The 15999-nt window shown below is 46.8% G+C and overlaps 1 protein-coding gene across 4 annotated transcripts; it reads left to right on the top strand.

The window, feature by feature from the left end:
- The first annotated feature begins 3153 nt into the window (after positions 1 to 3153).
- Positions 3154 to 14530, top strand: ANXA4 (annexin A4). Of its 4 annotated transcripts, none has more exons than XM_065651792.1 (14): positions 3154 to 3290; positions 3477 to 3572; positions 7775 to 7831; positions 8737 to 8812; positions 9364 to 9458; positions 9736 to 9849; positions 10049 to 10139; positions 11350 to 11429; positions 11839 to 11895; positions 12107 to 12200; positions 12712 to 12807; positions 13247 to 13305; positions 13639 to 13761; positions 14019 to 14530. In XM_065651792.1, exons 3-14 carry the CDS (start codon positions 7829 to 7831, stop codon positions 14076 to 14078), a joined length of 948 nt encoding a protein of 315 aa, XP_065507864.1. In that variant the 5' UTR covers positions 3154 to 3290; positions 3477 to 3572; positions 7775 to 7828; the 3' UTR covers positions 14079 to 14530. The 4 variants fall into 4 exon arrangements, with proteins under 4 accessions (XP_065507864.1, XP_065507866.1, XP_065507867.1 ...); XM_065651795.1 differs by lacking the exons at positions 3154 to 3290; positions 3477 to 3572 and adding exons at positions 3716 to 4021; positions 6827 to 6883; XM_065651794.1 differs by lacking the exon at positions 3154 to 3290 and having other exon boundaries at positions 3360 to 3572.
- Positions 14531 to 15999: the final 1469 nt, after the last annotated feature.

The following is a 15999-nucleotide window of genomic DNA, read 5'->3' as shown; positions in this document are numbered from 1 at the left end:
AGGTGCTTGCTGACTTAAGTCCCCCTTGGACAGCATTCGTTAACGCAGGGACCAGCAAAGCCATCGAACAGCCAATGGCCCAGGACTGTTTGCCTTCCCTGCTGTTTATAGCTTTAGCTAATAAAAGAAAACAGTAGACTGGGCTCACAGCCAAGTACAGCCTTAAGTTTCTCGGTAAGAGAAAGGCAGAGCGTGTGGGTGTTTCTGAGACAGTGTCAACGCAGCATATGCTGTGGGACAGCAGCGTGAAAAGCACCGAGTGCAGTAGCACCCGTGACACTGTTCTAGTTGTCACTGTTATAAATCATAGCAGCACCCAGGATCTCCTCTTGCATGCCTGCCTGCAGAACATGCAAGCATTCCTGGCTTAAAAGCAATCTTATCATTGAAGCACACTTGAAATGGGGAGTTTGAGTCCTGGCTTTTTCATACAGCTGCTCTTCACTGTCTCCCATTATCATTTATTTTCTAAGGCACGTAGAAGTGGTCTCTTATTTTAAAGGCACTTAGAGGGATTTTCTCAAATAATTTCTGCTCCCCGTCCCTTCTTGGCCTTACATGACATGTAAATGTATGTAATCAGCCCGGGTCTATCCAGAGAGCCCTGGTATGCTGTGCTCAGGGCTTTAGAAGGTCCTGCCTGGATTGCTAAGAGGTGGAGCTCTGCACATTCCCCTGGTGATACTGACTGTAAAAACAGTGTTTCTAATGGTTATGGTAGGTAATGAAGAGCTAAGAACACTTTAATTTCTTACAGGAATTGGAATATTTAAGTTTTCCCACCTCAAATAAACGTTGCTTACCTATTTCTGGGAGTGTGTTTGTCACCTTCCTTCTTCTCTTTGTAATAAAAGGGCTTTGCTCAAATAATAGAACAAAAGCTTCAGGCTGGCTCTTTCTAGAGTTGTCCCAAAAACACCACTGTTTCTACACCCAAGTTATCTCTGATTTGTGGAAACGAACACTTAATCTTATACAGTGCTGAACTGGCGGTAGGGAGACATCCTTGCCCTAAGCATCAAAAGTACCCCTAGATTTCTGCAGCAAGGCCCAGTATCTGCAGTTAACTTTGTGATTAACCTGATATTAATATGCAGAAATGTGAGAATTCTTCACCCTCTTACAAGCACATGAAAATGAGTGCTTTCGAAAAGCAAGTGCTGGTTTTCAGCCTCCATCCTCTCTACGCGCTGCTATGGAGACAGTCTGAGCTGCAGCATCGCAGCGTCGCTCCCACGGCACTTGGGCAACAGCTGAAGAGCCCCGTGTGCAGGGGCTGCCCATCGCAAACTGCTGATGCTCCGGCACAAAAATGAGCATTCCCTTATGAGCTTCCCGAAAACACATGCATAATCCCCAAAGACCCAAATTCTGGCCCACACTTAAATCTGTAGGAGGTTGGCTAACGACTTTGTTAGTGCCAGGATTTGGATCTCAGTGAATGAGGCTGTTTCTCTAAAGCTAAAGGCAGATACCTGCTAATCAAATGACACACTGAAAATTCCTTTTTCCAGCACCAGGCTCCTCTGCTCCCTGAGGTGCAAATTTAAAAAGCCATGTCCTAAAGGCAAAACCAAAAATGCTGCCATTTTCCAAGAGGTTCAGCTCTGTTCTCGCTGCAAGACCTCGAATAAATACCCCCTGCTTAACAGGCGGGCTGCTTGAGCTCTATTTATTTACTTAATGCACACTGCCCTGTCTCTCTGTGACCTTTCATTTTTATTATGTCTTTTGTAGAAACAGGAGAACAGCAGGATGGAGTGGGAATACAGAGCAGGTACGCAACGGAGTAAAGTCTGGGGATTTGGAGAGCTTTACAACGGAGGAGCTTAAGATAATCGATGGGACAAACAGTGAAAAGCCATGTGCTTTGTCACTTACTACACTGAGAGCAACTGTGGGCTTGTTCATTACTGTCCCCCTTTTGATGTGAGGACAGCAAAGTTCTGCTAGACAGTGCTTCAGGCTGCAGGTGTTTAAGGAGAGCCACAGCTTTTCCATCCTTTAAGAGATAAAAAGAACATGCTGAAAGATGACCAGGCCCTACACAAAGGGCTGCTGCAGAGACAAAGCTTTGTCTCCTGAACCTTCTATAGCAAATTTTTCGTACGGCAACAACCCTTCACCTTCCTGAACAGAGTGGCTCCTGTAGCAAAGCACAACAGGGTGCAGACATCCACTGCCCCAGATCCCCTTGTCTTTCCATCCACCTTCCAGAGAAGTTAAATAACTCTCTGCATGGTCGGAAGCTTTTGTACTTTGTTTTTTTTTTTTCCTTTCTGGTCCAAATAATAGTGATTGTCTGAATCGGACGGCTACTTAGCCAGCATCCATAACCAGCCAAGATTACAGGGGACACGGCTACGTGTTGGGTCAGGACCTGGTTTCTGAATGGACTACATTACATGACTAATTTTGGATGGCAAAAAACATCCACACAAACACTTCACACCCTCAAGTATTCCTCCCTGCTTGGAGCCTCTCCCAGAGGGGAAAGTAAAGGCTAAATTATGCAAATCATGAATGGCAGGATTGGTGCAATATTTAAGGGATAAATAACTCCCAAAGAAGATTAATAACTTATGGTCTGGAATAATTCCTGTTGCATACACCTTTGACTTGCAGTGTCAGAGCCATCCAGTCCTGAGGGTTGAAGAGGCCGGAGAGCAAAGAGAAGAATGACACTTTTGAAAATACACAGGCTAAAAAAAGCAGAGGCAACATAAGACGAAGAAACATGGCAGGTCTCCTGCTGGTGGATTAAAATAAGCAGGTATGGGCCCAGCTGACGTGCGAGGAAGGGATGAGAATGGAAACTTTAACAGATGTAGGAAAGAAAAGAGTTTCTCCTTAGTGACTGTTGACAATATGTACTAGTCCACACTGAATCCTGGTGGGGGCAAAGTGCCAGATTTTGCAAGGAAAGAGCCTGTGCAATGGAAAAGGAAAGTGCTTGTGGCCTGAACGCTGTTTTCTGTTCCACTCCGTCCAATGTCCCGCAGCAGCAGGGAGTGGGTGGGCTCTGGTCTGTGGGAGGTGGGAGCCGGAGCTGCAGTGGGAGCGAAAATAAACCAGCGACACAGCCGTGCGTGCTGGAGCACAGCCTGCCTTCAGGCTGCTAAATTTAGGTCTCTTCCAGCAAAAGAGCATGTGCAGAGAAGCACAGGGATGAGAGATGGAAAAAAAGAAAAAAAAAAAAGAAACAACAGAGAGGGTTGATTTACTCATTATAATAACTGTACTTTCAGCATCAGAGGAGGCCAAAGTCCCTGAGGATAAACACAGGGAAGGTAAGATATGTATTATTGCAAGGCTGATTTCCCTCTGTCAGCCTCACTATCTTGTCCTAGGCTGACCCTAGCAGCGGCACATTGGGCTAAAACTGAAGTCACTTTGCCCGAAGTGTTTTGACTTTAGGGTGGTGCCATTTGTTGGGTCAGAAGTAATCGCCTTTATGAAAATAATCATTCTTACAGGAATCATGGCTGTTCATGACGCAGAGTTCTTAGGCAAAGGGAAACGACGCTGAAGATGTGGAGAGGTGCTGTGAGAGCAAAGGAGACACAATACAGGTAAGAAATCCCCACGAAGAGAGGAACAGGATTCCTGCTCAGGGTTGCTGCCTGTGTGCTCCGCACCATCGTCCCCCTCGCTCCCCCCTTGGGTTTGCCCGTTCAGCCGCAGCACAAAGCGAGACAGGAGGCTGGAGATCCTCCGCTCCCACAGCCTTAACCGGCAATGCCGGGGAGCGCGAACGCCGCCCGAGCCTGCCAGGCCGCCTTTATTTGCAAGGCCCTCTGTGCAACCCCAAACGTGCATTTCCTACATGTGCGTGAGGCTCTGAGCGGACTCTGGCAGCTCTGGATTCCAGCCAGCTGTTTGCGGAAAGGCAGAGCAGAGAGCGGAGAAATCTGCTTTGCGACACCAGTCCCACCCCGCTCCAGGGCGGGGACTTTGCCAGCCAGGACAAACCCAGCAAAACTCTCCCCATCCTCGCCAAGGCACCCGCTGGGGACAGCAGGTGAGTGCCCAACAAGCCGGGGGTCCCTTTGGGCAAGGGGAAGGGGCTGCAGGGCCGGAGGGGTCTGGGTCGATGCCAAGCGCCGTCCTCGCTGCTCAGGAGTGCAGAGCGGGACGGCCCTGGGCCAGTGGGTGCCCCGTGGCCACCACGACACCGGGGCAATGGGGCAGTGGGGTGCAGGGCTGGGGGAGGCCGGCGGGGCCGGGCTGTGGCAGCAGGAACATGGCTGATTCTCCCAGCACGGCCCGCGCAGGTTTGGCTTCTTCTCTCTGCCGTGGCCGAGCTGGCACGTCCTCCCCGCTGGAAAAATTGAAAACATTTTTTGGTGGGGTTATTTTGCAGGTTTTTTCAGTTTTTCAGCTTTTGCAATTATATAAAGTACTTCAAAACTGTACGTTACCTATAGGACAAGTGGCTGTTTTCAGTGGACAAAGCTTTATATGAATTTCTCTTCAAGCTTTATATGAATTTGTCTTCCACGCAAACCCGTTCTAATTTCTAGGAGAGCATTAAGCAAACCTTCAATTAGAATGCTTAGTCAATAATGATAATTGTACGAATGAAGATATTGCTTTGCAGATTTTAGCAGCTGTATTACCTTGGTTTTGTGCTATTCTCAATAGCTGATAACATGCTAGCACCACTCCCTAGTTGGTAACAAGTTTAGGCATGGAAAGCCAGATACAAGCCCAAGACCTGAGCTCTAGCAAAGATAGATTATTATTCCCTCTTATTCCCTCTCTTCTTGGGGAGGAATCTGAGGAGGTGACACAGCTCAAAAGACACTAGATTGTCCCAGATACGTCTTGTCTCTGAAAATAAAGATCAGAAAAAGAGTAAGACGTCCATGGTAGGGTATCGATTCCTGCTCTACCCCACTGTACAACATCTACCTCTAACTCCAACTCACATTGCAGGTGAACATGCATTTGGTTCCCTGGATGCTGGAGTGCCAAGGGCAGGAGGCTTGTGCAGCGGCTTTGGGTGGGGGCACAGCCTGAAGGTGGGACCACAAGGCTCTGCTAACTCCGGATTATATTTTTATTCCTTTCGAGGGCAGTGGCCCAGGAAAAGGTCATCGTGTGGGAGGTGCTGGAGTATTTCAGCTGGCTGAATATTTCTGAGCTGCAAGGCGGGCTGGGATCGGGGTCAGGCACCCTGCTACAAGCCCCAGAGCTACCCTGTCTCCCCCAAAATAAGACCTACCCTGAAAATAAGCCCTAGCGCGATTTTTCAGTATTTTTGAGGGTGCTCGAAATATAAGCCCTACTCAAAAATAAGCCCTAGTTACAGATAATTTTAAAAAGTCGATTTAAATAGTGTCCAGGCAGCTATGCATGTAAAACAGTAAGCATCTTTTGGAGCAAAAATTAATATAAGGCCCTGTCTTATTTTCAGGGAAACAGGGTACGCCAGGGCACCGGCCGCACAGCCAGCTGTGGAGGCAGCTGCAAACAGCTGGCATGGCAGAGCCATGGAAAAGCTGATGTGGTGCAGGGCGTGGGTTTGTGTTTGAGTGAACGAATGAAAGAACTAGTCAAACAAGTCCAGTGTTTGTCTTGCAACGGGATGGGTCGCAGTAGGGTGGTTTTCCACTCCTTAGCCCAGGTGTAGGACTGGCAGCATGTCTGTGAGCTCAACTTTGGGGAAAAAAACCCGTATTTATATCCTGTGGAGCTGCTGGGAGCGTTGCTCGCTGGAGCTGTGTGTGCTCTGTGCACAGTCAGGAAAACTTGATTCAGAGCAAGCCTAGATTTGAATTGGCTGGCACACATGATAGTTTTGGCTGTTTTCTAATAAACAATGTTTATTCTGGATTCAGCTTTCAGAGGACATTGATGCAGACTTATAACTGCCCGATTAGCTGATAAAACCTGCCAGGAAAAAGTCATCCATGGAAAACATTTGAATAATGGGAGGGATGCCTCATATACCTGCACTCCGGCCACTGGAGCCTGTCCTACGCCAGGTTTACTGTGTCAGCAAACTCAGGCTTTTATTGTGGGATGAAGCAGATAAGATCAGGATGGATTAGGCCGGGCACCTCAGCCCTTGCACGCTGTCCTTTCCGCATGGTTTGGTTTCTTTCTGCCAGCTCGTTTGCACTCAGATTTTTTCTGCCTCCCACCACCTTTGCTTTGTTTATTGAGCTTTCTTTTGCCCTCTTGCTAAACCAGCCTAATATTCCTGCTTCTGTGCACAGACCGAGTGGTAAAACTGCATCAGAAAATCACCTGGGAGATTCAAAGCCATTATTTAGTGTCTGACTAAGGCAAATAAAGTTGGCTTTATATTTCTATAAAAGATTACGGCAGAGCAAAGATGACTTTTCTGAGGCCTAGGTCATAATTTGACCACTGAAATCTATAATCAAATGAAAGAAAGCAAACTCAACACTAATAATTTTCCATATGTTGCCCGACTGCACAGGCTGTAATAATGTACAGATGACCTGGAGAGCATCGGGAGTGCCTGTGCGTAATACAGCAAATGTCACCCGGGGAGTTAACTTGCCGATCGTATCCCGGATTTGTAAGAGTCATGTGAAGCATGAGCAAGGACACTCCTGTTCTTGCACAACTGTCTGGGCTCACTGATAGCAACAATTAAGCCCCATGCGCAGGATTAAGGGGAGATGTTGTCAGGCACTGGCATCACTGCTTCTGCTTAAGGGCTTTAATGTGAAAACCACAGCTCACGGTGCATTGAGCTGGAGCTGCAGGGACGTGCACCTTGTCCTAGTGCTGGACATCCTGCCAACTGACCAGGGACATGGGAAAATACTTTGGCTGTGTTCGTGTGTAGGTCCTATGCATGAAAACAAAATTGTGAGCAGAAGAAATAACCCTGGGGAGAACACAAGTAAGCCTTTTTTCCTTTCTTTTCTTTTTTCTTTTTTCTTTTTTCTCCTCTCCTTCCTTTCCTTTCCTTTCCTTTCCTTTCCTTTCCTTTCCTTTCCTTTCCTTTCCTTTCCTTTCCTTTCCTTTCTTTTTTCTTCTCTTCTCTTCTCTTCTCTTCTCTTCTCTTCTCTTCTCTTCTCTTCTCTTCTCTACTCTTTTCACTTCCCTTCCCTTCCCTTCACTTTCCCTTCCTTTTTTTTTTTTTGAGGGCTTTAACATTCAGTCAAAACTGCAGCCCTGCGGGGAATTACACATTGCACCAAACAGAGATGTTGAACTCAGCAAACTGTAAGAAGGAAAACAATTCTCCTGTCCCGCCCCTGGAGTGGGGTTACCCTTCACGTGCTTGTCTATTCCTTGATGTTGTCGCTGCATCCCAGGAGTGTCTGTGGAAGCTGTCGGGACGGTGCGGACACCCTGACCCTCATTCACTCTCAGGGTCTCACCTGACAAGGCCAAAGTTTCGAAGGACTTGAGAATCAAGTCTATTTTCTTTGCGCCCGGGGCGACATCATCTGCTTCTCCTTGTAGCCTCAGCCAGGCTGTCACGCTAGCAATAGAAAATAAATTTCTTCAGTTCCTAGTGCTGATCATCTGCTGGTGCATCACATCCCCCTTTCAAACAGGGCAAACATCCTGTGCTGGTGCAAGTTCAGCTTTTGTTTGCTCAGTACAAAGCAGGACTGGAAACTCAGAGATGCTGCCGTGGGCGTTCAGTGGGGCTCTACAAGTGTTGCTTTTGGGCCTCCAAGAAATTTGATGGCTACTTAACCAGCCCCATTAACTGGCGAGAGTTGGTATATTCTATTAATAATTTGCTAGGAAACTAAACTCCCTCTGTTTTTTATTACAGTTGTCTAACTGCCTGAAAACTCAGACAGTACCAGATTGACCAAATACAAGAGCGATGGTGAGTGCGTGTTTTCTGTGCCACGCTGTACCAAGCGTTTGATCAGATAAACGTGGGGAGTGTAGCTCAGATAAGGACACAGCAGGAAGAACACGGTCACTGTCTGTCCCTTTATAGGGGGCAGCTTATCGCTTTTTGCTGCTTCCTCATGCTAGAGGAGAATGACCCACACATGTGGGATTTTCCATGATGGGAGTTAATGGCAAATCCAATCAGATATTAGTTCAAAGAGCAGGAATTTCTCCAGCTTAACTTCCTGGGCATATCATTCTTTCGGGGCTCAACCTGCCAGGTAGCCATCTACACGGTAGTTATCCCCGTGCCTGTTTCAGAAAGCCCAAGCTACATGGGTGTTAAGCAGAGTTTTGCTGATGATTTCCATGGGAGCATGGAGAGCTTTGTAAGAGCCAGTGCAGTCCCACAGAAATGGCACCAGACAGTTTGTGAATCACCCTTTTGAGTAAAACACTGCGCTTCCCGGTGCATTATTTTACAGAATGATGGTCTTAGAGAAGTCAGGAATAGGGCTTTGATGGGAACAGCTTCTTCTATGATTTACATAAGAAAACTGCTGAGAAGAAGCTGCAGCTGGTCTAAACAGAGACGTCAGGCTGCCCGCCTTGATTTAATTGCAAACCAGATACTCCGTGGGCAGCTATATGAAGAGATTTTCTCCTTTTAGTTGTGTCCCTGTGGCTTATTTCTTATGTGGCTGGGAAGTCCCTCTAGAACAAATGGTTTGTCTTTAGAGTGGAACCCTTGTAGAAAATCATTTGCGTTTGGTGGGTGGACTTTACTTGCTGTCACTGGTTTGCATCTTTTGAGTTTATTTTTTTAAGTTCACCTTTACTGTATGTAATATCACTTGGAGTCTGCCTTTCATAACTCCTCTCCTGTGGGTTTAGGCAACAATTAAGGGAGTCTCGAGCTTCAGTGCTGAGCAAGAAGCACATGCACTAAGGAAGGCTATGAAGGGATTTGGTAAGTTGGTCTCCCTCTGCTGCTAAAACTTCTTTTTTTCCCCCAAGCATTGGGAATGTTTTGTCTGGTGGTTTGTTAAGAGGTGAAGTCTGCCATTTGCGAAGCAACTTGATCAGACTTAGACTTGAACCCAGCTGGAGATCCAAGTCTTGGCCACAAAAACATCGCTGGTCAGGCTCTTGCCTTGTCTCTCCTGCAGAAGATGTTGAGAACCACAGAATCATAGAATGTACTGAGTTGGAAGGGACATACAGGGATCATCTAGTCTAACTCCTGTCCCTGCACAGGACAACCCCAAAATTCACACCATGTGTCTGAGGACATTGTCTATTCACTTCTTGAATCCTGGCAGGCTTGGGGCTGTGACAGCCCCACAACCAGGTTGTGTACAGAACAGAAGACGTTGACAACCAGGTCGTGTAGGGAACAGAAGATGTTGACAACCAGGTTGTGTATGGAACAGAAGATGGCTAATGACACAGTTTGGACAAGACCAGAGCACGCTTCTGGTTCCTGTGCAAGCTTGACTGGTTTCCATTGGTTTCTTCCAGGCACAGATGAAGATGCCATCATCGAGGTCTTGACCAAACTAAACGTTTCCCAACGTCAGCAAGTTCTGATCACCTATAAAAGCAGCATTGGCAGGGTAGGTGGTCTTCAGAGATGAGTGACTGTGGCTTTAACTGGGAGATGCAGACAATTTGGGGTTATAACATGTGGCTGAAATGTGAACAACATCCCAGTCCCCACAACAGCAAGGTCAGCACAAAATTTTCCTGCCAGGTTCATTTTGATTTGGTTCACTTCAGAGCAACCGTTCATCCGAGGAGGGCTGGAGCATGAAGAAAAGAGGTGAATGAGTTCTTCCAATTCTCAGAGGCTGTATCTGCTCCCGACTCCTTTCTCTTCTCTCCATCTTGCAGGATTTGATTGACGACTTGAAGTCTGAGCTGAGTGGGAATTTTGAAAGGGTGATCATTGGTATGATGACTCCTACCACCATGTATGACGTGCACGAACTGAGGAGGGCTATGAAGGTTTGGAAATCTTTTTATGTTGCTTAAGTTCTGATCAATTTAACATGATATGGCATAATTATACATTTATTAAACATTTATTATTATATCTATTATGTAATATATATGTATAATTATATATTATATATTTTAAAAATCCTAGTCGCATATCAAACCAGTTGTTATTATAATCTGGGATCTTGTCTCTGCAATTCCCTAGGGTGCAGGAACAGATGAAGGTTGCCTGATTGAAATTCTGGCTTCTCGCACAAATGAAGAGATTCGTCGCATTAATGAGAACTACAAACTTCGTATGTAGTGCAAACTCCAAGTCATTATCATACTGACTGAAAAGTCACTTGTGTGTATGCATGGGCATGTAAAGAGGAAAGAGAAAGGTCTATTCGCCTTTAAATGTGACAAATCAGCCAACACAACTATTGCCATGTGTCTGGAGAGAAGCTCTGAGCTAAAGAGCTGTCAACAGCAGGACAGCTACGAGCCTCAAGGACTAGAATTTCACCCAGAAATTAAATGGGTGTAAATAAAATGGGATCAGGTGGTTATGTCTATCAGTCAGATGTCTGTCCATGTGTGGTTCTATTGCCAGTTTTAGGCTGGCTGTGCTGCTTAATTTTACCATGAAGCACTGAATATGATGGCTGGACTGCTGTGATGATAGTCAAGAAGGCCACCAGCATCCTGGCTGGTACCAGCACTGGTGTGGCCAGCAGGCCCAGGGCAGTGACCGTCCTGTGCTGGGCTCTGGGGAGGAAAAACCTCGAATCCTGGGGGCAGTTCTGGGCCCCTCAGCTCAGGGCTCAAGATGGCAGCACCAAAATCACCTCAGGGCTCAAAATGGTGGCACCAGGGGCACAAAAATCACCTCAAAATACAAAATGGTGGCCCCAGGGGTGGTGGGATCACCTCATGAAAGCCTTGAGGTGCTGGAGCAAGTTGAGAGAAGGGAACGGAGCTGGGGAAGGGGCTGGAGCACAAGTGTGATGGGAGCGGCTGAGGGAGCTGGGGGTTCAGCTGGAGAACAGGAGCTGAGGGGAGACCTTCTGATCTCTGAACTGCCTGAAAGGAGCTTGGAGCCAGGGGGGGTCGGGCTCTGCTCCCCAGGAACAAGCGCCAGGACCAGAGGAAACGGCCTCAAGTTGCGCCAGGGGAGGTTGAGGTTGGATCTGGGGAACAATTTCTTCCCCAAAGGGCTGTGGGGCATTGGAACAGGCTGCCCAGGGCAGTGCTGGAGTCACCATCCCTGGAGGGGTTGGACAGACGGACATGAGGTTCTCAGGGACGGGGGGCAGTGGTGGACTTGGCAGTGTTGGGCTAACAGTTGGACTTGATCTTAAAGGTCCTTTCCAACCTAAATGATTCAGTGATTCTATAATGTTTAGAGCCCTGAGCAGAGTTCTACACTTACCTGGCTTACAGCTGCTAAATGTTGTGCACAAACAGTGCCCAGATGGTGGACCAATTACTAACAGATGTCGTATGTGTGGGTGCTCTTGCTAGAATACGGCCGTACCCTTGAGGAGGACATTGTCTCTGAGACATCTTCCATGTTCCAAAGAGTTCTCGTGTCCCTCGCGACGGTAAGTCCAGGCAAAGGGAAATGGGAGTGAATCTGCCCATTGCTGGTGGACACATCTCTTGCTCCAGTGATGAGGTGTTTCAGGGTGACTTTTATTTCACTTATCTTGCATTTCACCTCATCTGCATTTCACACGCAGCTTCTGCAGGGAGAGGAGTCTGACGCTGGGTACGCATTAATGCCATGTGCTCTTTTTAAAATGGCCCAGTTAAAGTGGATTGCTGCTCGTTTCAAAAGTGGTATTATACAAATCACATCTGGGCCATGTTTTGCTGTATTTGTAAGCTACTATTCAATTTTAAGGATCCCGTTATGCCTCTCCAGTAACTTGTCTCGCATGGGGAATTTGCAGGACTTGCTTCCACTCGTTGCTCTGGTGAAATGAGTTTTCCATTCTTCTATCCCCACAGGGAAACAGAGATGAGGGAACATATGTGGATGGTGCCCTTGCTCAACAAGATGCTCAGGTGTGTAGCAATTTTCTTCCTTGCTGTTCCTGTACATGTGATGTGTGGTGAATCCCTGCTTTTCCTAGACCTCCTATTTTTCCAAGGCAGAACAGTAATCCCGAAGCTGTGTGAGACAGCAGCAGCCCAGGTGGAGACCTGGGCTCTCTTCTCAGTTTTCACCCTCAGAGAAGCCTCTTCACTTACTTTGTCTGTTCATAATGTCTTCAAGTGCCTGTATGAAGCTGGGGAGAAGAAATGGGGAACAGATGAGGCTCAATTTATGACCATCCTCTGTACACGGAACAGATTCCACCTACTAAGAGGTAGGAGCCTCTGCCCTGTCCTGGATTTTTTCCCTTGTTTGAGGACAATACTTTCATACTTGTTCATTAACTGATTATGAACTCTCCCTGAGACAGCAGGTATCCTAGAGCCCAGTCGCATTGAATTCTTTAAAACCATTTTATTCCCTCCTGAGACAAAAAGGGACTTGAGAAAAATATCAATACAACTCGCTCTGGCCTGTAAATTGGAGATAATGAAGTATGACTCCCACTGGGGCAGAGAGGGAAAGAAGCATTTAAACTGCTCTCATTAACTAGCAGTTCTTGAAAATGCTAGCAGCAGTGGTGGGCCAATTAGCAAGACAGTTGATAATTAAAGTTAATTATTTCTGTGGGGCAGCCCTGATTTAGCTTACGATGTCACAATAATGGTACAGTGTTCATACAGAGTCTGAGGGGCTTGATCTTGCCAAGCGATCCTTGGTGGTTTACACACTGTATGCCCCTGAGCATCTCACTCACTCTTTTTATCCCTGACTCTTCCTCCTAGTTTTTGATGCCTACAGAGAGATTGCTAATAAGGACATAACAGAGAGCATTAAATCTGAGATGTCAGGAGACCTTGAAGATGCTCTGTTAGCTGTGGGTGAGTTCTTGGCTTTTAAACTTTGCCTACAAAGTAATTAAATAATTAGAGATATTATATCTTGCCCTGGCTGGCTGTAGCTTCAGGAGGCAGATACTGTTTGTCTTTTTTTGCAAGCGACGGCATTTTAATCTTAGCAGATGCAATCGGGTGAGAAAGCTCTGTGCTTTATGATATTGTTTGCTTTCCCAAGTGGTGCTTTGGTAGCTGACATTTGCTGTCAGGAAGCACTAAAGCCTTAAAGAAAATGTTACTGTGCATGGAAACATCATTTACAGCCGGTGACTGTGGGTGTCTGTGTTGTTCTTGCGGTTTGCTGGCCCTGAGCTGCGTCTTTACAGAACAAACACCTTCACTGAGAATGGGCTGGAAAGGTTTGGAAGACCAGCTCCTTCGGTTTTTATCGACCTTCATTCTCTTGTTCTTGTCTCCTTTGCAGTGAAGTGCATGCGAAATAAACCTGCGTATTTTGCTGAAAGATTGTATAAATCCATGAAGGTAAATAGCTTTTGGTGCGAGATCGTTATTATTTTTCCCCCTTGCCCTTCCACGCTTGAGTCAGTAGCATGACAGCAATCATTAGAGAAAGAGAATCTGCCATTAACTGGGAAAAAATGAAAATCTGAGCTTATTTATGGACCTCTTTTCCCATCGGGAAGCTCAGAGCGATACGTTTAATGGGCAGCACACTGCTGGGGGATCCCTGCGCTAATGCAAAAATGCTCCGATTAGGAACAGATCCCACAGAAGACCAAGTGCTAAAACCTTTGTGCCTCTCACTGATTCATCCAAAAGGCTTCGTAGTTGCACGTGGTTGGTTTATTTCTTTAGGGCTTGGGAACAGATGACAACACGCTGATCCGGGTGATGGTGTCCCGCTGTGAAATAGATATGCTGGAGATCAGAAGGGAATTCCTGACCATGTATGGGAAATCACTCTACTCCTTCATTCAGGTGAGTTTTTCAGTGTTAGAAACAACGAGCTGGATTTGCTAAACAGCTGAAAGTAAACAGGTCCCCACTTCACACCTCTTGGGTATTTTAGAGGAGCTGGAAATAAGGAGACTTTACATTTATGTACTGAAAATGTTCCTGAATGTTCTTAGTTCTTAAATTGTCAAAGAGGATAAAAACCCTACAACAAATTGTACCTGCTGGAAAGAATCCAGCACAGAGCACTACAACTAATTGTGTTCCTTTTCCCTTTCTAGGGAGACTGCTCAGGAGACTATAGGAAAGTTCTGCTCAGACTCTGTGGCGGGGAGGATTAAAGGATTCCTGCTGTACTGCCTGGGTGATGGGAAGCAGCTGATCACAAGGATTTCTTTCTTTTTAATTTTTCCCAAGTATCTTATTAATTGCTAAGAGCATTGACGTTGGTTAGTTAATGCTCTGGTTAGATAACGGCCATTCCGGTTGACCCTTTTGATATGCTTTTATGCTCGGAACACCTGTTTATCTACTAATCGGGCTAGCAAAGCCCGTCTTAAACAGAATACTGTAACCAAATATATAAAAGCTAAATTGTTTCCTGGCCAGCTGTCCCTTTGCCATTGCATCGATGAGCAAAACTTCATCAGCTGAAGGAAACTGGGATGCAGAATGCGAGAGGCTGCATGGAGAGAAATTAACCTCATCATTACATGGAGAATGCAGAATGCAGGCTTGCTTCAGTCTTTGCAAGATAATTTAAACACAAATAAATCAATCATCTAAAATACAAGCACGTTCAGAACTTAACTTGCCCTCTGTTAGTGTGGAGCATTAACAGCCTTGCTGCACTTTATATATATGTTGCCTATGGATCTGTAGGTAGGGAAGGGGTCACTGGTGACATCAGAAAACTTGCTGCCCAGGTTACAGGGCAGCCTCCTGTTCTTGGTCTGTCTTCCTTGACTTGCGGGACTATAAATCATCAGGGTTACATTATAAATACAAACCCTTCTTCTGGCCAACGCGATGTCCTTAGAAGGGTGCCTTTTCAGGAATGATTTGTCCCCAAAACGGCGTCTCATCAGCACTCCCTGGTGCCTTAGGCCAGGGTGCCTTGTCTGGGGGTCGCTCACCGCGTCTCCCTGGTGCCGGCTGGGTGGACGTGTCACTGTGTCACCAGCACAGGGTCCGGTTTTTGTGCCTGTGCCAGACTGGGACGTCCACACCAACCTCTGGAAGAGTCTTTTCCCCAGGCCCTACACAACTGCCTGTTAAGCTGAGCGTTGTTTTCACTAGAAATATTTGGTTCTTGTTTGGCCTCGCAAGAGGCCAATAGGCTTGAATAGGAGATACTTCCATGGCCTCAAATAAAATAATTTTCTTTATTGCTCTCTGTGCCACAATTGGAGATACATTCCTTAGTACTGGTGGGAGAGGCAGAGCTTTTTCCAGTTCTACTGGAGCATTCTGCTCAGTGAAAGAGAAATTGTCTTACCCAATACAACAGGCTCACAGATGCGCTCAGGCTTGGGTTTGTGTTTAAATGCTTTGTGTTACATTGCTTTTTAAAAATGAATAAACAATTCATTTCCGTACCTTCTGCCATGATTGTGTATTCTGGGAGAGGTAATGTGAAGTAACCGTGTCCTTATTTAACAACTTCTGTGCTCCACAGATGCTTTTCCCCCCCAAGCGTGGACCTGCACATGCCAGCCGAGGGCAGGGGCTGCGGGGAGACCTTCCAGCCGCAGAGTGGGGTGCGCAGGCCCCTGGCCAGGGTGACATCGCCCCAGGGGACACGTCTGTGAATCCATCGCCCACATCTCTGTGGGCCCTCCGCCTGGCAATGCTGTAAATGGTTTATAAAATCCCATCTCTGTGGTGAGAACTCACCAGTACGGGGGGCGGGTTTGGGGTGCAGTTGGGCGGCTGTTGCTGCACTCACTTGCAGGTCAATAATCATGTGCAGATCATGGAATCACAGAATGGTTTGGGTTGAAGGGCCCTTCCCAGCTCCCCCAGTGCCCCCCCTGCCATGAGCAGGGACATCTGCACCAGCTCAGGTTGCTCAGAGCCCCGTCCAGCCTGGCCTGGGATGTCTCCAGGGATGGTTCATCCACCACCTCTCTGGGCACCCTGGGCCAGGCTCTCACCACCCTCAGGGGCAAAAACTCCTTATATCCAGCCTGAATCTCCCCTCTTTTTAATTTAAAACCATCACCCCTTGTCCTATTGCAACAGGCCCTGCTAAAAAGTCTG

The sequence above is a fragment of the Caloenas nicobarica genome, chromosome 25, assembly GCF_036013445.1.
Source record: "Caloenas nicobarica isolate bCalNic1 chromosome 25, bCalNic1.hap1, whole genome shotgun sequence".
In the NCBI taxonomy this organism is placed as follows: Eukaryota; Metazoa; Chordata; class Aves; order Columbiformes; family Columbidae; genus Caloenas; species Caloenas nicobarica.
Note: the sequence above shows the minus strand (reverse complement) of the source record. Positions and strands in the feature narration are given on the sequence as shown.

What these genes read in the sequence shown, in the direction of transcription:
- ANXA4 (XM_065651792.1), top strand. An exon ending in TTGCTCAACAAGATGCTCAG is followed by an intron (nt 11,896 to 12,106) that starts GTGTGTAGCAAT and finishes AATGTCTTCAAG; the next exon opens with TGCCTGTATGAAGCTGGGGA. An exon ending in GATTGTATAAATCCATGAAG is followed by an intron (nt 13,306 to 13,638) that starts GTAAATAGCTTT and finishes TTATTTCTTTAG; the next exon opens with GGCTTGGGAACAGATGACAA.